We start from the raw sequence: 25756 nt of genomic DNA, 5'->3' as shown, positions 1-25756 counted from the left end.
ATTAACATTCTGATATGTTCCAATACATAAAACACTAACTCGGCATAGAGGTAATCTAAAACACACTTTTTTTTGTACTGAGGGCACCTACTGTGCATTAATGTACACAGTATTCCAGTTCTGAAAATGCCATTTAGTTCAAATAGTTTCTCAAATACGAAAGCATACAGTACAGAGCCTAAAAGAGTTGGAACCAGGGAGTGAGACAAACACTAAGTGGAACAATTTAATTGTTTGTTTCAATGTCCTCAGGCAATAACAGAGAGAGACGGACTGACGGACTCGGGAGGCTGTGAATTTTAATGGCCTATTTTCATGTTAATGTTATTTACGAGTTGACAATTCTTTAAACACTAAGTCACATCCCTATTTTCTCCAGAGAGGAGCTTAGGAAGAAATGTCCTTGGCATGCCAGTCAATTACAGCAGAGCAGACACACGACGGGAAACAGTAACAACGCAGACAAAAAAAGAACCGATATTAAGATCATCAAACTGCTTATGAAACCGTTACTAAGATAATGAAGAAAAAAAACTGAAAAAAATAACAAATGTAATCATGAAACCAATTTCATTGAGCAAACCCAATTGAGTTGCCAATCAGGAGGGACCGGTTATCAGGTTACGTTAATGTCACTTTGCTCGATTTCCTCCGTCTTAACTGACGCTCCTCAAAACACTCTGAGCTCAGAACTCGCTCGCTGTCCTCAAAGAGCCTCGATCAAAGGGCACCGCTGCCTGTAATGCAAATCAACTGCCAGCAATTTAAGACTTACAACTTGCTGTCCAATTCAATCCCAAAGGAATCCGCTCGTCACAAGGATGAATCGCGGATGAACCCGACGACTTCTGCCATAATCTGCTTAGGGTCAAAACAGAGACTTAAAGGTTGCCCGTTTCCTTCTGTATGAATGAATTCTCACAACGGACTCATAGTAGGACATATTGCAGAGATATAATAATCACAATAATGCTGTGTATCTGGCTGGGGATTATTCCCTCACTGAATGGAACATGGCATGTATTCTACCAGGTGACGTGATGACTTGGAGAGCATCTGTGTCTGCACCACGTACTCTCATTACTGGTGTCCCCCAGGGCTAAGGTCTAGGCCCTCTCCTCTTCTTTCTATACACCAAGTGACTCAGCTCTGTCATAGCCAGCAGCATACCACCCTGCATCCCACTGCTGGCTTGCTTCTGAAGCTAAGCAGGGTTGGTCATGGTCAGTCCCTGGATGGGAGACCAGATGCTGCTGGAAGTGGTGTTGGAGGGCCAGTAGGAGGCACTCTTTCCTCTAGTCTAAAACAAATATCCCAATGCCCCAGGATATCCCAATGCTGTGATTGGAGACACTGCCCTGTGTAGGGTGCTGTCTTTTGGATGGGATGTTAAATGGTTGTCCTGACTCTCTGAGGTCATTAAAGAGCCCATTGCACTTATTGTAAGAGTAGGGGTGTTAACCCTGGTGTCCTGGCTACATTCCCAATCTGGCCCTCATACTGTCACGGCCACCTAATCATCCCCAGCTACCTGCCACCCTCATTCATCCCCCTCCTCTCCCCTGAAAATATTCCCCAGGTTGTTGCTGTAAATGAGAATGTGTTCTCAGTCAACTTTCCTGGTAAAATAACGGTACAAATAAATGTCCTCACAAGGGTCTCTCCTATCATTGTTAAGCCGATGACACTCAACTACTTTTCTCCTTCCTCCCTTCTGACACCCAGGTGGCGACGCGCATCTTTGCGTGCCTGGCAAGTATCTCAGCTTGGAATGTCGGCCCATCACCTCAAACTCAACAAGACAGAGCTGCTCTTCCTCACGTGGAAAGCCTGCCCGCTCCAAGACCTCTCCATCATGGTTGTCAACTACACGGTGTCCCCCTCCCAGAGTGCAAAGAACCTTGGCATGACCTGGGACAACACTCTGTCATCCTCTGCAAACATCAAAGCACTGACTCGCTCCTGCAGGTTCATCCTTACAACATCCGTAGAGTACGACCCTACCTCACACAGGAAGTGGCACAGGTCTTAATCCAGGCACTTGTCATTTCCCGTCTGGAATACAGCAACTCGCTGTTGGCTGGTCTCCCCATTTGTGCCATCAAACCCCTACAACTTATCCAGAACACTGCAGCCTACCAAGTTCTCCCATGTCACCTCGCTCATCCGGACATTCCACTGGCTTCCAGTTGAAGCGCGCACCCACTACAAGACCATGGTACTTGCCTATGGAGCAGCAAGAGGAACTGCCCCTCCCTACCTTCAGGCTATGCTGAAACCCTACACCCCAGCTCCCGAGTGGCACAGCGGTCTAAGGCACTGCATCTCAGTGCAAGAGGCGTCACTACAGTCCCTGGTTTGAATCCAGGCTATCACATCCGGCCGTGATTGGGAGTCCCATAGGGCGGCGCACATTTGGCCCAGCACATCAACAGAGTCCCAATTGGCCCAGCACAACAACAGAGTCCCTGCCCATCTTCCGAAAACATCTGAAACCCTACCTCTTCAAGAAGCCTTTCATGAACTAACAATCGCAATTGACATTTTTCCCCCTCACTAGCTCTGACTTTGCTTAATGGCTCCTTAATTGAGGAAAAATGCGCTTACTATGACTGTGATATGTGGTTGTCCTACCTAGCTATCCTAACCACTAGGCTACCTGCCACCCTTAAAATAAGCCATGAAATAAGCCCTGTGTGTTTGAATCCACATACTCTCTTTACCTCATATTAATTCACTCTCTCTTCCTGTGTTCTCACCCTTGTCAAAAGTGTAAATTCTAATTTCTTAACGTGACTCTTCATCTCTCTCCATCTCCAGGGCACTACCCTGGCGAGGCAGATCGGCGCCGTGGCCTACACAGAGTGCACGTCCAAGTACTCGGAGAACAGCGTCCGCGATGTCTTCCATGTCACTACCCTGACCTCGGTAACGCGCCTCCACCGGCCCCAGCTAAAACGCAGCGGCTCGCGCCGCGGCCTCAAGCGGGTCTCCCAGCAACCGCCCCGGACTGAGGTTCTGGAGCATCCCCCCGCCATGAGAAAGAACCGGGCCAAGAGCTGTGTGCTCATGTAGGGGTCGGACTGTCCAGACTGTACCAACTGACCCAAACGATGTACAAAAGAGACAATGTATATTAAATTGACTTTATTTATTGGTTAAAAAAAAGTTGCGCTGCAAATGAATGCAGGTCATTGCAGCGAGGATGCCGATTTTCCTTTTTAAACCATCAACCTGTGGAGAAAGAACAACGGAGAAACATGGACAAAAACATGGATTTGTTGGCTATAGGAATAGAGTGAGAGAGAACATATGAGGGGATGGGGGGGATGAATGAGGTAATGAAAAAAGAATGAAGCGGTTGGGAAAACTCAGACGAGCCAATTGTAACGAGATTGTTCTGGAATTATTTTCTATTCTGTAGTGTCCTGTCCTGAGATGGCATTCTATTTAAGTGTTTGACTAAATGAAGCACAAAAAGACGCGCACAAAGTGTACCGACTTAAATGTCAGGGAATTCTATTATTATTCCATCTGAGACAACGAGATGAAGCTTAACAAACCAAGGTTTCGTGCCCAGAGCGACAAAATACTAACAATGGGCCAACGTGACACAAATTTTCTAAACCCGCAAGTGCTTTGGAGGGGAAAAAACGTAACAAATCACTGACACCACATAACATTGATGTGTTACTGAAAATTAACATTTCGTATTTGAACAATTACATTTGAGGGAAATCTCAGAAGGAAAACGGTTATAACACAGTTTTTGCTATATGTCTTGCTGTATGTGTGATGCTGAAATAAAAGTCACTTTCTCTGCTAAATGAAGAGAATTTAACTCTGGTTTTATTATTTGTTAACATGACTGTAATCCATCCAGCTCCCTCAGGATCCAAAGACACAGAGACCAGAAACATACATTGTTTTGAATAAGTGAGATAAAGAATTAGATTTGGTACCATGAAAATACACAACCCACAACGTTGCCTTAATGTTAATTTCAAGTTGTTGGCCTTAACATGCTATTGCTACATAGCCGGCCATGTATAAACCACATGACAATCTTTTATTTTCTCACAGTAGCTGATACACAGGTAACTGCCAAAATAAAGGAAACACCAACATAGTGCCTTAATAGGCCGTTGGGCCACCACGAGCCGCCAGAACAGCTTCAATAATTCTACAAGTGTCTGGAACTCTATTGGAGGGATGTGAGACCATTCTTCCATGAGAAATTCCATCATTTTGTGTTTTGTTGATGGTGGTGGAAAACACTATCTCAGGCGCCTCTCCAGAATCTCCTATAAGTGTTCAATTGGGTTGAGATCTGGTGACTGACACACACAATGCTCATTTGAGACCCCTCTTTCAAACACCTTGAGATCACTTCTAGCCATGGTAGCCAAAATAATGGACAACTGGCATTTTTGTAAGAGTACATGACCCTAAGCATGATGGGATGTTAATTGATTAATTAACTCAGGAACCACACCTGTGTGGAAGCATTTGCTTTCAATATATGTTGTATCCTTCGTTTACTCACGTGTTTCCTTTATTTTGGCAGTTACTGATTCAGTCAACCAGAACTGAAATACTAGAATTCCAGCTTTGAAACGTTGAGTTACTCTCAAAGTCAAAACGCCTTGTTCTGAAAAGTAGGCTAACAACAGTAGAGCACATCCAGTTAAGTTCTAGTGCTTCAATCTAAACTAGTTCTAGTGTTCTATCGTAACACTACACATATAGACTGGTGCCTAGTCGGTAGACTTGAGCCCTCTAGTGTGACATTTTCTAGTGCTCACAGCTCACCACAGTCGCCCCCCCCCCCCCCCTCCCCCTCTGTGAGCAGTGTCATTTCACAAAGTGACAGTTCACAGCGTCACCGCGATGTCTCCATGCGGCTTGGAGTGCGAGGTCGCGCGGTGTGCCCAAGGCAAGGCCAGTGTTGGCCTCCAGTCACAGAGACTTGCTCTGGTATTGCAAGCCATGGTCTTGTATCACGGTCTAAGCATTCACTAGAGCTTTTAATAAACCCATTTTGGTCCACACTTGTGCATATATAGTATTTTATTGATCCTTTTTAATGTATTTGTCATTGGAGTGAGCGCAGTGTTTGGCAAGTGGCTTTAGACACAAAGATATTTCTGTTTTCGTGACTACATTCTACCCCATAACCTAAAGCTAGTCAATCAACTACAACACACTGTCCACTCTGCAACCCAGAACTAGTCAGCTCCAACACATTCTACTCCTTAACACTGTACTAGTAAGTTCTAATTCTTCACCCTCGAGCTAATGTGTAGACTAATACAGTCATCAACCCCTTGCCTGAGCCTTCTGCAAACATTCAGATGACAAACTTCCATTCTGTCTGCCCTCACCTTGTCGTCTTGTCCCTTTCCTTTAACCCAAGGCTAGTGGCCATGTTTAGCAAACACTCACCCCATCTCCTCTTGTCCTCTATGTGACTCTACTTGAACCGCCTGAAGCAGCTAGTGTTCCTACAGCGTGGACCACAGTCTGTTCACAATTGTGCCATTGGGGTCAATGCCATCCGAATTCCAGTCACTACAGCAACAGCATTGCACTCATCTAGGTCAGGCTTAGGAGAGAAAACGGAAACTGAGCGAAACAAGGTTTCTGAACTTGTGCAATAATAACTAAATGCTTTGCTTTCATTTTACGCTGCGAAATGTTTTGCTACAGTGCACCCAAATGAACGCCACCCTGGGTGAAATGTGTGTAACATAGGCCAACTGGTTTGCATGAGTTTGTTGAATCACCTGCCAGCTCTGTCTAATATGCGGGGGATCAACCTCCAGTCTGTGACCCTCATTAGGATGCGTTTGTTCACTGGCTTAGAAACAGCTCTTTGGCCGGCTTACCTTGGTTAGGGCCTTGTGGCTCGCACCTCTAGCGTGCCTCTCGTTGGTCTCAGCTTCGACACACTCACCCACAAACCACGAGGCCAATTCAGTTCTACCTCCTCTGTCACCTCCACCCTGTGAATCACTGTCCATGTACAGACAAAAAAAAAACATTTTTTATATGAGGCACAGACATTGGGCCAGTAACCGAAAGGTTGCTGGATCGAATCCCCGAGCTGACAAGGTAAAAATCTGTCGTTCTGCACCTGAACAAGGAAGTTAACCCACTGTTCCCCCAGGCTGCTGAAGACGTGGATGTCGATTAAGGCAGCCCCCCCCACGCACCTCTCTAATTCAGAGGGGTTGGGTTAAATGCGGAAGACACATTTCAGTTGTAGCCCTTTCCCATAATGCCTTATGATACACTTTTAGTGCATTTGCTATAAACTGTTAGAAAGTAGTTACAAGAGTCCTATAATACATTCAATGTTACTGAGAATTTTTGACAGATATTATAAAGGCTTATTTTATTATAAAGCAAAGAAAGCCACACAATATATTGAATAAATGGGTCGTTCCACGATTAGATTTCGAAAATGTTTCACTTATTTAACGTGATTAGTAATTCATTTGCATTTGTCCCTCAGGTTTAAAGGTCAACCCTGTAACGTGAACTGAACACTCGTTTTAATAGTTGAACTATTCCTTTTGAAATCATTTCTAAAGAAACATTGAACATCTAATAGTTACCCATACTGTAGATAGACTAGAAATGTTTTAAACCTATCAGTCCCAAGTCAGATCAGCCTATGAGTCCGATTTTGTCACTAGTTTCATGTATCTGCTTGGCAAGCCCTCATATTTAGCCCCACATTGAAGCGTGTTACTGTTTTCTTTTCAGGACAAGCAGGGCTACAGGTAAAATGTAAACCAATTTGACATAAAAAGTTAAATTCACGAGTTTTATTGACAAATGTCACTATAACAATGAGATCCGCCAAACAAAAACCTTATAAAAAAGGCATTCATAAGAATACTGTAAGCATAAACACGAGACTCAGAACCAGTGATGGTGGATAAATGAAGATGTCTTACTCGGGCCGTTTACCATTGGGGAAAAACAGTCACACACACACATCAAGTCAAAGCAGTTCTCCCCTTGAGCAGATTCACACACACACACACACACACACATTATGATATGTCACCTGTTGTCAACATGCCCCACAGGACTGAGCACCAGACTGTGTGTCTGTGTACGTACACACAGTCGGATGCTAGAGGGAGGAAGGGGTGTATTGTCTATCTATATACTATATGAAATGTTAAATACACAGAGGCCCATAGAGCCTCCAGTTTATATCATTAGCTCCACACACGCACACAATTTAGAGAGGGGGTCCATCTTTCCTTTTAATCCCACCATAAATATGCATGATTAGTGGCCCTCCCTGACCAGACCCTCCTGCATCTTTAATGGTGGCTCCCGCTTGCATTGTGTCAGCTGCCATAAAATTTCGGAATAGAAGTTAGCCTTAGGTACAGATCTAGGATCAGCCCCCCCCCCCCCCCCAACATTAACCATTAGGGGAGAAAATGTCAAACTGACTGTAAATCAGTGCTAAGGGCCCATAAAACCGCTTTGTAATACGTCGCTCCAAACAGAAGTTACCCTTGGGCACGGATCTAGGATCAGCTCACCCTCCCCGATGCCTTACCTTAACCATTATGGGGGAACAAAGCAAAACTGACTTCAGATCAGTGTAACGTCATCCTACTCCAGTAACGCAAGCCATTATGACAATGCGATGGTTACGGCTGCCATGTCTGTGGCGAGAGTGAGGCATTAACAATGCATGACTCATTTAAACAGCATGTAAAATTGAGCAGGTAAAACATATTTGCAGCCTGTGTCCGCGAGGGCTCGAACTCTCCTCCTGCTCTCCACACAGCAGTTGGAGACAACCAGCGCAGGGCTCCAGGACTGACAGGTAACTCCTTTCCACACCCACACGCAGCGTGATAAACACATATACACACACACCAGGGTGACACACACAAGTGTGTTTACGACAATGTAACTACGGAGTGTGTGTGTGTGTGGAGATGACAGGGGCCTCTGACTCCTGTGAGGTAATAGCGATGTTTGCACTGCAGCAGTGTGTGTGTGTGTGTGTGTGTGTGAGGGAGTTCACTTTGTGTGAGAGAGTCCGTTTGTGTGTCTCGGTGTGTGTGTGTAAGGGATGTAAGGGATGTTCCAAAACGGTTGCTGAAACGTTACCTCTGCCGCTAGAGAGAGCGGGGTAATCGTGAGAGAGCAAACCGGCTCATCACAGACAGCTGCACTCTATTCACAGTGGCGAGACTATGGAACGTTGACGACACACACACACGCAGACACACCCTCATATGAACATCCCAGACATCACTTATAGTGAACAAAAATATGAATGCAACATGCAACAATTTCAAAGATTTTTACTGAGTTTCCTTCTATGAACTGTAATCAGTCAATTGAAATACATTCATTAGGCCCTAATCTATGGATTTCACATGACTGGGGAGGGGCACAGCCATGGGTGGGCCTGGGAGGGTATAGGCCCACCCACTTGGGAGCCAGGTCCACCCACTGGGTGAGTTTTCCCCCACAAAAGGACTTTATTGCATACAACAACAAAAAATACTCCTCAGCACCCCACTTCCCTTCCTCAGACGATCACTCAGTGAAGAAGCCTGGGCTGTCGTGGTTACACGTCGTCTGTGGTTGTGAGGCCGGTTGGACGTACTGCCAAATTCTTTAAAACAACGTTGGAGGCGGTTTATCGTAGAGAAAATAACATTAAATTATCTGGCAACAGCTCTGGTGGACATTCCTGCAGTCAACGTGTAAATTGCACGCTCCCTCAAAACTTGTGTTTTGTGTTGTGACAAAACTGCACATTTTAGAGTGGCTTTTTATTGTTCCCAGCACAAGGTGCACCTGTGTTATGATCATGCCGTTTAATCAGCTTCTTGATATGCCACACCTGTCAGGTGGATGGATTATATTTGCAAAGGAGAAATGCTCACTAACAGGGATGTAAACAAATGTATGCACAGAATTTGACAGAAATAAGCTTTTTGTGCGTATGGACATTTTCTGGGATCTTTTATTTCAGGTCATGAAACATGGGACCAACACTTTACATGTTGCATTTATATTTTTGTTCAGTATATAAGGTTAGGCAACGCCAAACAACAGAGTGAATAACAGACAAAGAGCACAGTGAATTGTCCATTTTCATTTCAAAGTATTATTTTATATTTTTATATTTTTGTTCATTGTAGATACTGTATCTGTTTGCATTGCTGAAGAATTGAATTTTTGCGAAAACAACATCAGCTGCAGATATACCACTAAGTATGGCCTAGATGCATGGTAAAGAACATTAGATTCAAATCACCTCAAAGACAGCCACTTAGCCTAGCAAGTAGGATGGCTAACTGTTCACCCAGGTGGTAAACAAGCTGTCTTCAGGTCTCAGCCTGGTCATGGTGATCAAGCCAACCAGTCTATGACGTCTCATCCACACACATACATAAAAACATTCTACCAGCACACACGTACTACGTAATACATACAAATCTAACACACAAACATCACGCCAGATGGCCTCACAGATTGCTTAGTGCTAATTTCCCCTGTGATATATTTCAACAGCAGCAGCATCATTCACAAAGGGATGCTGCCTAGCCTGCAGTCCAGGCTTAGCTCTTCATACCATTCCCTCCACATCCATATTTTAACAATCGGTCCACATTTCTTTCCACACAGATCCGTATGTCAGATGAATGATTTTTTTTTTATGCCCACTTTTGCTTAGTACAGATGTGTGATTGCTAGGTTACAAAGCTCCTTTATGTAGAGCCATTATCAAGTCGATGGCGTCTTCCCAAATGACACCCTATTCCCTATATAGTGCCCTACTTCACACACGGGCCCGTAGGGCTCAGGGGCTTCATTTATAACCGTTGCGTAAATGTCACACCTGCGCCATTTCTGAAAGGGATAGGTAAGTCAAAAAATATTGAGCTTTATAAACGTGGCACACCCCATACATAAGCATGTTTCCCATTATAAACCAGACCTGTAATAAAACTGTCCACAGGTGAACAGCATTAAATCTCCGCCCGGAAAACGCTCTCTTTATTTGCTGTATAATTTGGCACTATTGGAATTAGGCCATGGCAATATGTGAAAGAAAGAGCAATAGCATATTTGATCACATATCTGTAAAGGCGTGGGCAGAATGTTTTGATATTTTGCAGTGATTCTTTTCAAGCTAAACATGCACGCTGCCTACAGCGAGTGCTTGTCCGTGAATTCTGCAAGATTGATTGTATACACACACACACACACACACACACACACATCCTCATATGAACATCCCAGACACAGACAGCACTTAAATACCCCAGGCCTACCTACAGTAACCACGTTTCCATTCAGTTTTTATGTGAGTAAAGTCATACCATATAAAAACCAATCACGAAAGCTGTGATGGAAACAGGGCGTTTCGGTACAATTTCATAAATGCCGACAGATAATTTGTTAGTTCGACATGGTGGGATGTTTTTGTGTCGATAAAATTAATTACGCGACAAATGGCGGTAGAAACACCTTAATGAGCAAATATTGATATAATAACCATCTTATCTAAGTAAACTTGGAGTCAGTCGGTGATATGGTTAGTGTGCGGTCCTCCCACTACAACTCAGGAAACCGTGCAGTTTATCAGGCTACAGCTGAAATGACTTGTGAACTTCACAGGGTGGTGAAAGTGCAAGGTGATGAGCTTGATGCTCCTTTCCAATAAATATCATGAGTCTTATTCTGGTGACATGATGCTTTACTGCTGTTTGGCAAATAATATGAATCTCTTATCCATAATAATCTCATCATGTAGACAAGCCTATCTGCATTGTATCTGCCAGCTGTTGGCTAGAGTGAAAGTACCAAGACCAGAGTAGGCACATTTGCTATTTAACGCAACAGTTTGTGACAAAGCTATCAGTGGAAATGTGATGGAAACACATTGAACTTTAGATTTTTGTTCGGTACATGAAAACTTAAGAGAAAAATGTATTGTGTGCACTACCTCATCACACACTGACTTTTATCCGTACCACGTCTATTTGGTGGAAACACACCACTGGTGAGAAAATGCGCATATTTTCATTATGCAGATATTTGAATATTCGCATGAAAATCTGTCACCAATTAGATGGAAACCTACCTGGAGAGAAAAACTATTTATGTGAAGAATTTGAGATTCCCTGGCAGCGGGTGTACAGGTCTCTTTAAATAGATACTGAACCATGAAAGAGCACACTGTAGTGACTGAGGCTGTCATTCACCAACAAAAATACTGAACAAAATCAACCTGATATCTGTTCACACGGCTGCAGAATATCATTTTGGGGAAAACAACATTTGCTCCAGATATACCAGTAAGTAGGGCCTAGGTGAATAGTAAAGCACAGATTCAAATCACCTCAAAAGGCAGTCATCCTTGCTAGGCTAAGTGGCTAACTGTTCACCCAGGTGGCAAACAAGTTGTCTTCAGGTTTCAAGGCAACCAGTCTATGATGTCTCATCTCCCCTACACACATACAATGATGTTAAAGCATGCTACAAGCACATGCAGAGTATATAGCAGGGGCGCAACTTTCACTGGGGACAGGGGGGGCATGTCCTCCCCACACTCTTAAATACAATTTTTGTCCCTCCCAGTTTTATAATTGGAATGTGATACAAAACAAGGCAACGGTGTGCTTTAGGATCATACGGACGCCTCTGAGGGGGTCGGGTAGGCTGTTTGGAGTCTCCCCTACACACATCACTTCTAAAACCAAAGTTGTGCCCCTGGTATATAGTACATACAAATCTCACACACAAGCAGTCACGCCAGATGGCCTCACAGACTGTTTAGAGCTAATTTCCCTTGTAATACATTTCAACAGCAGCAGCAGCATCATTCACAAAGGGATGCTGCCTAGCCTGCAGTCCAGGCTTAGCTCTTCCTACCATTCCCTCCACATCAATATTTCAACAAATCTGTCCACCTTTCTTTCCACGTCAGCTGAATAATTTTGTTCAATGCACACTTAATTGTTTGGTACAAAATGTCTGATCACTAGGTTACAACGCTCCTTTATGTAGAGCTATTAACAAGACAATGGTTTAGTACCAAATGACACCCTATTCCCTGTATATTGCCCTACTTTTGACCCGGGCCCATAGGGCTCATGACCTTCGCGTACATTTCACATGAAATATCTGCGTGCGCCATTTCTGAAAATAATATGTCGAAAAATATTGAGAAATATAAACTTCGCGCACGCCATGCATACCCATGTTTCCCATCATAAATTAGACCTGTAGTAAAATTGTGCACGAGGTGAACGGCATTAAAACTCATGCCCGGAAATACACCCTCCGTTCACCTTTTTATGGTGTCAGTAACGCCCTTTATTTGCTGTATAATTTGGCACTATTGGAATTAAGCCAAGCGCAGCTTGTAAAAGAAGGAGCAATGTCATATTTGATCACATTTCTGTAGAGGTGTGGGCAGATTGAAAAAGACACTGGAAAATATCAAAACAAACTAAACATGAACGCTGCCTGTAGCGAGTGCATGTCCGCACATTCTGTAAGATTGATTTTATATTGGAAACAATTTTAAAAGGCAACAACCCACACTTCGAAGGAAAGGATGAATTGTTTGTCAATATGTTGTTTATAGATTATAGTGTTTCTATATCCTGCCTTGGTATAGGCTCTGAGATTAAATAGATTTACGATGTTATGCTACTTTTACTTAGAAATACTGTAGCCTACCCATACAGTCAATCATTTTACATAAGCTGGTCTACTTACTGTGTTGAAAGAATGTTTTCATTTTTTGCAGTAATTTATGTAATTTGGCAAAAGACTGCTTTATCTTACAGAAACTCAAACTATTGCAAATTGTTGTGGACCTTTCAGCTGAACATTTGAATTCACCAATGTTTTGCATCAACTTTTCCCCCAACCTAAATATGCTGAACTGCCCGTGAATTCTGTAACATTGTCTAGAGCCTCTTAGATGTTAAGCCCCGTATGGGGGACTTTGAGCGGTTCTGGACTGGTTCCGATTGACATTTTGTTTTACAAAGCACCCTGTGAACATCGTAGGGCCTTATAGTGTCAGAAAGCCCCATTTGTCTGCTCTCCACTACCATATTTTCAGCGGACAGGTGAACGTCTAGCAAATCCAACAGTTGACATTTCATCTCGCTGTGACATTCTCAGCCGTATTTAGATGTCACAACATAAAAAAACTAAATACTAAATCATTTCATAGAATTGAAACATGTCCACTTTCTCTTGGTCACAGACAGGATGAAGTCACTTTGTGCTTAAAGCTGAAGTTGTAATGAATCTGCACACAATTGAATCGTGTGTCTGCACCGCTCAGTGGACGTTTAGGAGAAAAATATTTGTCAGTTACAGGAAATATTGTACTGTTACTAAGTTTGATCACATTTATTTTTGAGTTATAAGGCTAAATGTTATGTTGTTTATAATTTGATTGTTACTATATTTAGAAAGCATTTCAGTCATTTCAAGCCCTATTGCCCCACTGTGATTTTTCATAATATTTGTACTATGCACTTGAGCTTGTGTCCTCAAAAGTGAGTACACCTCAGCAATTTGTTCTATTTTTACAAGACAGGTGAGTTCCAGACCTTTCTAAAATTGTGTAACATTACCAGTTATTGTTTATGGCCATCTCATGAAAAATAATTACATTTGGGTATGTCTATTTAGGCAGAAATCAACATTTTGCCCCATCATTCAAGACTCGCTACAGTACACACACTAAAGAATAAAAAAATAAGTTGAGCAAAACAACTGCAAACTTCGAGTAGGACATTCAAGAAATTTGTCTGATGGGAATCTGTGATGTCATCAGCCTCCCTCCTTACTTGAGGAACAGTAGAGAAATAGAGAACAAAAGAGGAAAGCCCCCCCCCCACTTGTGCTGTCATGACATACCTGAACCTATTGAGATGTGCCTTTTATTAAGTCAATCGGTGTTAAATGAGGAGAAAAGCAGACTCTAAAATGACACCATATGTACCGTGCATACGTACAAAATATACCTCAAAATGCGCATGCGCCATTTTTCCCGCAAGAGTTGGCATTTATAAAAACTGAACTTGATGCGAGAATGTCCTTTCCTTCACGCAGACTTCGGACCAGGGGGTCGGCAACAGGTGGCCTGTGGGCCAAAACCGTCCTGTGAGAGATTTCTCTTGGTCCACCCAAAGCAAATATATATATATTTTAGTTTTAGATAAAAAAAAGACAAATCATCAAGAATTCAGCTAAAAATGAGTATCATTTAGGAAATCTGTTCAAGTATTCCCATGAATAAAAAAAGAAATGTGATCATTTCATACCTTTATTACATTGAGACATGACTGTTTCTGAAATGAACAAATCCATTTTTGGGCATAGTTGTGGTCAATTTGCATTGTACAGATTATCATAACTATGTTCCGGCCCCCGACAATCCGCTCAGACCCCTGCTTTAGATCAGAGTTTTGGATATAATGACAAGACATTCATGTTTCCACCCTAAAAATGGGACTTCTTGTGTGGTGTTGACGTCAATTACCTGCATTCAATGGCGAGAGATGCTATTCTACTTTCCTCATGTCATGAATGTGCTTCACCATCTCGCGACAACTGTGATGTGTTTTTTCTCAAAGTTGTCAGGATGTCATGTGTCTTACTTATATCAGTACACTCGTAACAACCTTAGCATTACGAAACTTTATTAGATCAAATAAATCTAATAAAGCAAATAAGCCATTCAAACTCTTGACCTCCATGCAAAAACTCCTTGCATGGTGTGCAAAGGAATGGAAAACGCCACCTGCTGGAGAAGACAGTTTTTTTGGCCCAGTTAACCATCTGGCTTCGCCGGTTTAGACCAGAGATGGGCAACTCTGTACTGCACCGCTGTGCACCTCCCACATTTTGTAACAATGCGGAGGGCTCAATATACCTACGTATAGCTCCACACTGATTGGTTGATGGTAAGTGGGGGGCAGCAGGTCCTGTATAAACACAAACTGCCTTCCCGACAGCTCTGCGCTGCTCCACAAGGCGCAAGTAGTATGGCGGTCTCCATACACTTACAACAAATGCCTTGTTGGCTAAGTTTGCTGTATTATACATTGCTCTCCGTTAAATATTTTTTTTGTATCGGCATTAGTACAGTATACATCATCCTCATTTTTATCTCCAAGATGTGGCCAATTTGAAAACAAAATTTAAAAAAAGTACATATTGCCGATATATTGGTGCATTGAACCAAGTTGATCACAATTTAAAAACTCAGTAGATAGTGCTAAAGCCATAGAAACAGAATGAATAGAATGGGATGCCCCATTCAAGTCAATGATTGCATAATGGGTGGACTGACAGCCATTGGGTATACTTGCATAGGAGCAAAGCAGGACATCAACACATCAATATGTGCTGTGATTTGTTGATTCAACTCAAATAGGCATTACAAAAACACATTCCATTGAATGAACCACATCAGGTAACATCATTTCAATGAACATTCTACATCACCATGGAAATTAGTGCGTCACAATATCAGACAGCCATTGCGAGTGAACCCATGAGTATACCAGTCAAATTGACAGGGTTAGAGGTTCCAAGCCTGTTCTGTTCATTTTATTTCTATGGCTAAAACAATGACATCATACTATATTTGAATTCCGACATCTTTATGCACATTGGCCATTGTCTATTGAGCCATTTGAATATGTCCATTGTTGTTTGGCCCTTAAAAATCACTCTCGTAAAACAGTGCAATAACTCAGCTGATGTGCTGTGTTTGGGACAGAGAAACAACGTCACATTGAGACAAGTACTGAAAGGGCTGAGGTCTAATTCAGTGTTTTTTCCCTTGTCTCCAATAAAATGCATGCTATTGTCAAAGACAGTTAAGCTGAATCCATACCCCAATGTTTCTCTGTGACTTTGGGGGAAATGCTGAAAACAGCATTCAGGGCTCCGTCACACCAAAGTGCACATCTGGCATTTGAAAGGCCCGCAAGTCAGAATTGTGACAATTTTTTTCTTCTATTGTTCGGCCATGATGGAGTCAACAACTGCCTCGTTCAAGTTGGAGAGTTGTAATGAGGACACTGGCATTTTGGTTTGTTTTGAATGCAAGATTTCAGAGTGCTTTCAGCTGAATTCTCACAGCTATACTTGGTCGTCAATGGTATGTCCGAAGCGTGCACTTCTTTCTTTAAACTGAAGGTTTATGAATAATTATGAAATTGTAGATGTTCCAAAAGGGGGGTTAAAACAGTTTTGTATTAGGCAACTTGAGTCTAGAACTTGATTTTCATGACTTGGAACTTCCAGCACCAAGTCGTTCTTCGCCCCCGCCATAGCCCCAAATGCAATACACTAATAGACTGTACATGGGATACATATTGGCTTGTAGAGAACTTTTATACATTTCTCGGCTAAAGTGGGGTGGGAAATACTCAGTAAGGTCTCTACTAACCAATACAAGCATAATATCCCGCTGCTAGGAGAACGGTAATGTAAAGGACTCGGACGCTAAGTACTTCAGATCAGACAATATTAGACATTAGCCAAGAACATTTGACCCGACTTCAAGGTGACGCAACAAAACTCAATCAAATCAACATATTACATTTATATATGAAATGCTCAAAGACAAATATACTACACGGCCAAAAGTATGTAGACACCTGCACGTCGAGCATCTCATTCCAAAACCATGGGCATTAATATGGAGTTGGTTCCCCCTGTGCTGCTATAACAGCCTCCACTCTTCTGGGAAGGCTTTCCACTAGATGTTGGAACATTGGAAGCAAGTCCCTGCAGCATTCAGCCACAAGAGAATTAGTGAGGTCGGGCACTGATGTTGGGCGATTAGGCCTGGCTCGCAGTCGGAGTTCCAATTCATCCCAAAGGTGTTTGATTGGGTGGAGGTCAGGGCTCTGTGCAGGCCAGTCAAGTTCTTCACACCGTTCTCGACAAACCATTTCTGTATGGACCTTGCTTTGTGCACAGGGGCATTGACATGCTGAAATAGGAAAGGACCTTCCCCAAATTGTTGCCACAAAGTTGGGAGCACAGTATCGTCTAGAACTAAGAGGCCTAGCCCGAACCATGAAAAACAGCCGCAGACCATTATTCCTCCTCCACCAAACTTTACAGTTGGCACTATGCAGTCAGGCAGGTAGCGTTCTTCCGGCATTCGCCAAACCCAGATTTGTCTGTTGGACTGCCAGATGGTGAAGCGTGATTGATCACTCCAGAGAACGCGTTTCCACTGCTTTAAAGTCCAATGGTGGCGAGCTTTACACCACTCCAGCCGACGCTTGGCATTGCGCATGGTGATCTTAGGCTGTTTGCGGCTGCTCAGCCATGGAAACGCATTTCATGAAGCTCCCGATGAACAGTTCTTGTGCTGATGTTGCCTTCCAGAACTCAGTAGTGAGTGTTGCAACCGAGGACAGAGGATTTTTACGCGCTTCAGCACTCGGCGGTCCTGTTCTGTGAGCTTGTATGGCCTATCACTTCGTGGCTGAGAAGTTGTTGCTCCTAGATGTTTCCACTTCACAATAACAGCACTTACAGTTGACCGGGGCAGCTCTAGCAGGGCAGAAATTTAACGAACTGACACGTTGGAAAGGTGGCATCCTATGATGATGCCACGTTGAAAATCACTGAGCTCTTTCTTAAGGCCATTCTACTGCCAATGTTTGGCTATGGAGATTGCATGGCTGTTTGCTCAATTTTATACACCTGTCAGCAACGGGTGTGGCTGAAATAGCCGAATCTACTCATTTGAAGGGGTGTCCACATACTTCTGTATATATAGCGCATGTTACGAATTTGGAAAACGTAAAAGTAGCAAAAAAGTAGATACTAGTTCAAAAGTCGCTAATTAGCTAAAATTGTCCATGATTAGATTCGAACTCGCAACCTTTAGGTTGCTAGGCGTTTGTGGTATACGCCCACCCCGACCAACCACCCTACTTTTGTAGCTAGCTGGGCTGGCATTTTATCCAGGTAGCCTAGGACAACAAAAACTAAACCGTGTACTGTATCATGACAGAGTCATAGACCGTTTAGGCAACATGAGTCGAAGATGGTATTGGCATTTCTCTACAAGTCAACATGTTTTTTCTACTTTTCTTTAAGGTGATTAGATGTTAAAGTTGAAACGGTGCTGGAATAGTGGAGGCAACGCATGTTTTCTTTGTGGTAACTCTGAGGTTCTAAATCAAAAGCTGTTTAGTAGTTTGAAACATTAACTTGTTAGACCATGCTGTAGGTCATGTAACTGTTTGTTACGTGCAATATGTTTTGTGGACTTCACCGGACAGTTCTTGCTCTCCGGTTTTGCGATGAAACAAAGGTGTGGTTGAATTTATTCTGCCACTGTATCTTCCTACTGTCTCAGCCTATGTATCATAGTGTCGAGGCATATGCATTAACAGGTTATAGAGCAAACAACACAATTATCACAACACGTGGGTTGTAATATAGATTTTTTTCCCCTGGCTTGGCTTCTCCAGTGATTTTACCCATGCACCCCTACTGTTTGCAGCCATACGTGGTAATATCGCTCGGGAGCTGATCCCTCGTCAGTATTGTGGAATAATTCTAATGTTAATTTGAATGAAAGCTGATCCAAGAGCAGCACTGCTTTTCTTTCAATTCTATCAGTATCGACACATGGTCTAACCATGCACTTAGCAAACATTCTCTCTACATTAAAAAAGTTGGCTTGAGGCCCTGATCATCTTAAGTAACAGTCGAACGAGAAGGCCGCTAAACCTCGTCATGGATAGAATGTGAAGAATCTACCAGAACGCGTGCGACAAACCCCCGGCCCAATTCCCAAGACATCTTCAAGCAAGACCCGCACTCAGCTATCACTCAAGGCATCATTCGTTAGTGGTATTCCCTATGACAAAAAGAGAAAGAAGTGGAATGAGATAACGAGTGCAATTACGTATCACATAGCGACATGGAACCAATTCAAACTGTGGAGAAAGACAGTTTCAGAAAGTTGATTCGAACTCTAGACCCAAGATATGAGATGCCGAGCCGTAAATACTTCAACAACACGTCTGCCAGAACTCTACACAGAATGTCGGGGCAGAGTTGCCAACAAAATCCGTAACGCTGCATTCTTCTCTACCACTGCCGACTTACGGTCAAGCCGGACCACAGAGCCATACATTAGCCTCACGATTCATTACAATGACGACAACTGGAAGCTGCAAAGCAAATGCCTTCAGACCTCTTATTTCCCAGACGACCACACCGGGGGCATAATTGCAGCTGGGCTGAGGGAGGCACTTTCATCCTGGGGCATGAAAGAGTCACGTCAAGTATGTATGACCACCGACAGCGGATCGAACATGGTCAAAGCATTGGAGCTGAACAAAATGGACAAGACTAGGGTGTTTTGGACACAGGCTACACATTGCCATTGGTAAGTTTCAACATCCAAAAACAGCTAGGTACCAGACTGTATTCCTTCCTCAAATTATTCCACGGTTCCCTTGGCCAATAAATGACTACACCATCGCAAAACCAACCTAAACCCGAGGTGACCTCTGGGTATGAATTCATACAGTGAGAAGACTGGAACACTTTTTACACGCTCTCATCGTCAGAGTAGGGGTGTACGAAATGAACAAAAAAGTAATATCACAATATTTTCCACTGTCCGTACTATAACTACATAATATCACGACATACTGTACATTTTTATTTGAAGTATCACTTTATTCACTTTGTTAATGTCTTCAGTCTGTCTTGTTTATCGTTTGTGTCGGTCTTCATCCACAGATGGTGTGATGTTCAGAGAGTTTCCATCACATTGCTTGGCTATACCAGGGGGTGTCCAGCCCTTCTCCTGGACAACCACTGGGTGGCTCGTTTTGCGGAGTTATATTCGGTACCCTTTTCACATTAACGAGTCCACACAAACAGAGTCAAGCCGATGTACTTCCCTTCACTGTGCTAGCCTGGTTACGCATTCACCGTAGTGGCTGGGTGGAGGTCAGGGCTCTGGGTGGAGGTCAGGGCTCTCTAGACAAACTCCAAGTCTCCAGCGCAGCCAGTGCAACCAAACCCACATTCATTTAATTTCTTACGTTTTTCATACTTACCAGACTGAATAAAAGTTAAGTCACAGATAAATTATCTTTTGCAATAACAACCTCGTTATTCAATACGCAAAAAGTTGAACATTTTTTAACAAAAAATATTTTCTACTTCAGGAAAATCCTCATTTGGGGAAAGCCAAGTAAATGCACATAGAGCTGATATAGATTGCACATGATACACAGTGGAAGCAGACAGGTAAATAATAGATGAAGATCCTGTTGAGACATGTTGCCGAGAACAGACTCCAGTTGTGTACCCTCTCCACGTGAAAGAAAGCCACAAACGCATGCATGCACACACACCCACTGACACTAGAGACATTTAGCACGTAATCTAAAGCAGGGGTTCTCAAAGTGGGGTCCACGGACCCCCAGAGGTACTGCGGGGGGTCCACCCCCTCCGTTTAAACAGATTAAAGCATTTTGGAATAAGTAATACGATGTAAAATTGGTGTTCTCAACATGGGCCTGGGAGGCTCACAGGGACATTGGTATTCATAGTACTCCACCAATTATTTGTATTTTTTAATTTAAATTAGTGTAACTGTCCAGTGAAAATCTCACTTTTAAAAGTTAATATTCTGTTAACTCATACCCAAAATGTTGACTCATCCTATAGTCGTATTGGTGGCCAATGTTCCCTCTAAGCTTCACGGGTGAGCGGCCATGCACCTCCAAGACTGCCTCGCAGAAGAAATGCCCGGTCGCGCCGAGGCGAAAGAGATTGAACGTCACCGAGTTCGCCCCATTACTTTGCACTATACAGAGCAACGGTTTTTTCTGTGATCCAATCAACATTATATCAGCCCCTTTTCAATGCAACAAACCTAACTTTTCAAGATTGAGTTTGTGATTCTGTTGTAGGCAGAGTCAAAGTGCACCCGAGTAGAATTATATTGGTGAGGATAGCCCAGGAGTGGTCTTTCAAATCACCCGAGAGTGAATGTGCTTTTCAGATCAGAGCCACGAGTGTGCACATTTTTTTTATATTCTTTGAAGTTATTAGTCCAGTTATAGATAAGTATAGGTCAGCAATTTGGAGTTACTGCTTCCTACAAGAGCACAAGTGTAGGCTACATTTCTTTGAAAAGCCAGTCAGGTAATAACCTTATGTCTTAATTAAAAGGCTCAGTGTTGAATTGAATATGCAAATAAGCCCATAGGCAGAGGGTAGAATACATTGTCTAATTCTCTGTATGGTAATAATAATAATAATAATGACTTTTATTTTGTGGTTTCTTGCATCATACAACACAATACAATTTACAGTCACCTATTTGGCCCATGGTGTTACATTAATCAATGTCAAGCCCTTCATAATGTTTTAAAAAATATATATATTTGTCTCATTCAATGTATGCCAGCATTGAACACCACATATAGGCTACTGTAGGATGTCATAGAAATCATGAGCTATTTCCATGTAAAAATGTTATGGGATTTGCTTAATTCGTTTTGTTGGTAGGCCTACATTACGCTCAAATAGTAGCCAATATACTATTGTGGTTGTCTAAAACTGTCAGGGTACAGCCTCAGTGTCTACTGTAAACGCATGCCAAAAGATGGAAAAAAATTAAGAATGTTCAATTTTCCGCTCACAAGACCTAATATTTGCTCAGTGTCCCAAAAAATGTACAGGGAACATTGTTCGTGGCCAAAGCATAAACTTGAAAAAAAAAAATCAAGAGACAAGCGTTTAAAAAGTGCTTGTCATTTCCTCATTGAGCTGGCCAATCAGCGGTCTACTTGTATTAATATTCTTAATGACCGGTATATGCCCACACCATTCTGTTGTTGGGGTACTCCCACATCATTCCAACACAGAAAAGCTCCCAGGGCCCGAGAATTGGTTTGTCTGGCCATGCACTGCCGAAGTCATGGTAAAACTCCTTGTATGCAATATATATATATATATACACTGCTCAAAAAAATAAAGGGAACACTTAAACAACACATCCTAGATCTGAATGAAAGAAATAATCTTATTAAATACTTTTTTCTTTACATAGTTGAATGTGCTGACAACAAAATCACACAAAAATAATCAATGGAAATCCAATTTATCAACCCATGGAGGTCTGGATTTGGAGTCACACTCAAAATGAAAGTGGAAAACCACACTACAGGCTGATCCAACTTTGATGTAATGTCCTTAAAACAAGTCAAAATGAGGCTCAGTAGTGTGTGTGGCCTCCACGTGCCTGTATGACCTCCCTACAACGCCTGGGCATGCTCCTGATGAGGTGGCGGATGGTCTCCTGAGGGATCTCCTCCCAGACCTGGACTAAAGCATCCACCAACTCCTGGACAGTCTGTGGTGCAATGTGGCGTTGGTGGATGGAGCGAGACATGATGTCCCAGATGTGCTCAATTGGATTCAGGTCTGGGGAACGGGCGGGCCAGTCCATAGCATCAATGCCTTCCTCTTGCAGGAACTGCTGACACACTCCAGCCACATGAGGTCTAGAATTGTCTTGCATTAGGAGGAACCCAGGGCCAACCGCACCAGCATATGGTCTCACAAGGGGTCTGAGGATCTCATCTCGGTATCGAATGGCAGTCAGGCTACCTCTGGCGAGCACATGGAGGGCTGTGCGGCCTCCCAAAGAAATGCCACCCCACACCATGACTGAGCCACCGCCAAACCGGTCATGCTGGAGGATGTTGCAGGCAGCAGAACGTTCTCCACGGCGTCTCCAGACTCTGTCACGTCTATCACATGCTCAGTGTGAACCTGCTTTCATCTGTGAAGAGCACAGGGTGCCAGTGGCGAATTTGCCAATCTTGGTGTTCTCTGGCAAATACCAAACATCCTGCACGGTGTTGGGCTGTAAGCACAACCCCCACCTGTGGACGTCGGGCCCTCATTACCACCCTCATGGAGTCTGTTTCTGACCGTTTGAGCAGACACATGCACATTTGTGGCCTGCTGGAGGTCATTTTGAAGGGATCTGGCAGTGCTTCTCCTGCTCCTACTTGCACAAAGGCGGAGGTAGCGGTCCTGCTGCTGGGTTGTTGCCCTCCTACGGCCTCCTCCACGTCTCCTGATGTACTGGCCTGTCTCCTGGTAGCGCCTCCATGCTCTGGACACTACGCTGACAGACACAGCAAACCTTCTTGCCACAGCTGGCATTGATGTGCCATCCTGGATGAGCTGCACTACCTGAGCCACTTGTGTCGGTTGTAGACTCCGTCTCATGCTACCACTAGAGTGAAAGCACCGCCAGCATTCAAAAGTGACCAAAACATCAGCCAGGAAGCATAGGAACTGAGAAGTGGTCTGTGGTCCCCACCTGCAGAACCACTCCTTTATTGGGGGTGTCTTGCTAATTGCCTATAATTTCCACCTGTTGTCTATTCCATTTGCACAACAGAATGTGAAATTTATTGTCAATCAGTGTTGCTTCCTAAGTGGACAGTTTGATTTCACAGAAGTGTGATTGACTTGGAGTTACATTGTGTTGTTTAAGTGTTCCCTTTATTTTTTTGAGCAGTATATATATATATATATATATATATATATATATATATATATATATATATATATATGTGTATGTATATATATATATATATATATATATATATATATATATATATATATATATATTTTTTTTTTTTTATCTCACTCGAGTTGTGTTCTGATTATGATGGGGTGCCTGATGAATTTGCTATCAGAAAAGGGGTCACAGGCCCCAAAAGCTTGAGAACCCCTGATCTATAGCGCAAGCGCAAACCCATTAGCCAAGCCTGCATTGATCCAGCCTGCAGAAATACACATTAGGAGCACTTTGTTGCCCCAGGACATCCATCCATCCATCATACGGAGAAGAAATGTTTTTGCATGACGGAATATGAACTCTCCTCTACCTCTTCTGAACAGTGTCTCTTCTAATGCGGAGTGGACAGAAAGGACAAGATATAGATAACCTTCAGTCTCTTTCCATCAGTGTTTGCCGCTTATCAAATTTGTGATGAAGGGAGAAGATTGAACCTCAACCTCCAACTACCTACAGTGCCTTCAGAAAGTAGTCACAACCCTTAACTTATTCCACTTGTGACTCGTTTCAGGAAACTAAGCTTATGTCGCACGTCACTACTTCACAGGAGCACCATTTGAAAGTAAACTTTTTTTTTTAAGTTACCAAATGCATTTTTGGGCAGTAATACCTTCTGGAACATGTGAACTTTCATGTGCCTTAATAACAAACTTGTATGCCATCTGTAAATACAAATACAATTGTTAAATTACGAGCCTAGTTGGTTAAGCCACGGGGAAAAAGACAGCAAGCTTCCAGCTAGCCATGATTGGCTGAGATATTGAGTGGGCTGGACATGCCGCGAAAGGAGTTCGGATTGGTCTGCCATGTAGCACGCTTCTGTCCATAACATGAGCTGGTCAGTAGGTTTTAGGTAATCCTTTCTAAAGCGGCTTTATTTAAAGATATCACGTAGTAGAACTGCTTAAGTGTTGCTCTCCACTTTCTGGAGGACCGAGTTGAGTATGATAGCTAAGGAGATGGAAAAAATTCTGGTGTTTGATTGCAAATATGCAGACAAGGCCAAAAAGAGAACACACAAAGGCTGATGTATAAAACAAGTCTACGGATTACATCTTCAAACTAAGGGCAACCATGGAATCCGTGACAGAGAGAGAGAAGCGTCCATCCATGTACACGGGTAGGATAGTCTAGCTAGTTAGCTAGCTACATTTTCAGATGTGTGACCCGATTCAGAAAACTAGGCGTATGTCGTGGGTCACTACTTCACAGGAGAGCCGTTTTAATGTAAACTTTTTGGGCAGAAATGCCTTCTTAAACATGTGAACTTTCATGTGCCTTAATAACAAACTTATATGCCATCTGTGAATATGAATATAATTGTTAAATTACAAGCCTAGTTGGTTAAGCTCGAGAAAGACAGCAACCTTCCCGCTAGCCATGATTAGCCGAGATAATGAGCGGGCTGGACATGCCAGATGAGTTCGGATTGGTCACATAGCACGCTTCTGTCTTTTTGAGCTGACCAGTATGTGTAGGTAATCCTGTCTAACGCGGCTTTTGTTTTGTTTTATGTATCGCGTACTAAAAACTTAAAGACTCCACTATTCAAGTATCCATTTCAATAGAAAGTCACTGCAACAACTTTTTCATAGCACTCTCATTTGAGTGTGCCAGAGCGCAGAATAACTGACAAATTTACAAACGCTCAACGCCCGTTGAATATGGCCGGTGTCAGTAAAAAAGACCAACCAGCTCTGCTAGGGCAAGTAAATTGGTTAGAGTGAGCTGTTCTGTCTTTTGTGTCTGGAATTAGGCAGCAAGCTAGCCAACGTTAGCCAGTTAGCATGTGTGCTTGACTGCTGTTGTCAGGTCAGAAAGCTCGGATCAACCCTACTTTTTGGCCAGAGCGTCCAGTGTGCGCCCCGAAAGCGAAACGCTCTGAATTTACAAAAACGGCCAATCTGACAACACCCAGAACATACTCTGGCACTCCAGATTAAATTTACGAATACACCTGTAGTATAAACCAGCCTTTGGTCTTGAAATCTTTGGTTGTTTAGTACATAGCCTCACATATGAATCCTTAAATGGATGGGTGGTGCTAAA

At 43.0% G+C, this 25756-nt stretch overlaps 1 protein-coding gene across 1 annotated transcript in view; it reads right to left on the bottom strand.

Moving 5' to 3' along the window:
* Positions 1–25756, bottom strand: part of LOC115163372 (breast cancer type 1 susceptibility protein-like) — a 71123-nt gene that overhangs the window by 15148 nt on the left and 30219 nt on the right. The window contains 2 exon segments of the mRNA XM_029715202.1: positions 5446–5605; positions 5889–6015. Coding sequence (XP_029571062.1) covers positions 5894–6015 — 122 coding nt within the window. The 3' untranslated portion in view covers positions 5446–5605; positions 5889–5893.

Source organism: Salmo trutta, chromosome 2, assembly GCF_901001165.1.
Source record: "Salmo trutta chromosome 2, fSalTru1.1, whole genome shotgun sequence".
NCBI classification, from domain to species: Eukaryota; Metazoa; Chordata; class Actinopteri; order Salmoniformes; family Salmonidae; genus Salmo; species Salmo trutta.
The sequence above is the reverse complement of the archived record's forward strand: the minus strand, read 5'-3'. Positions and strand labels throughout refer to the sequence as shown.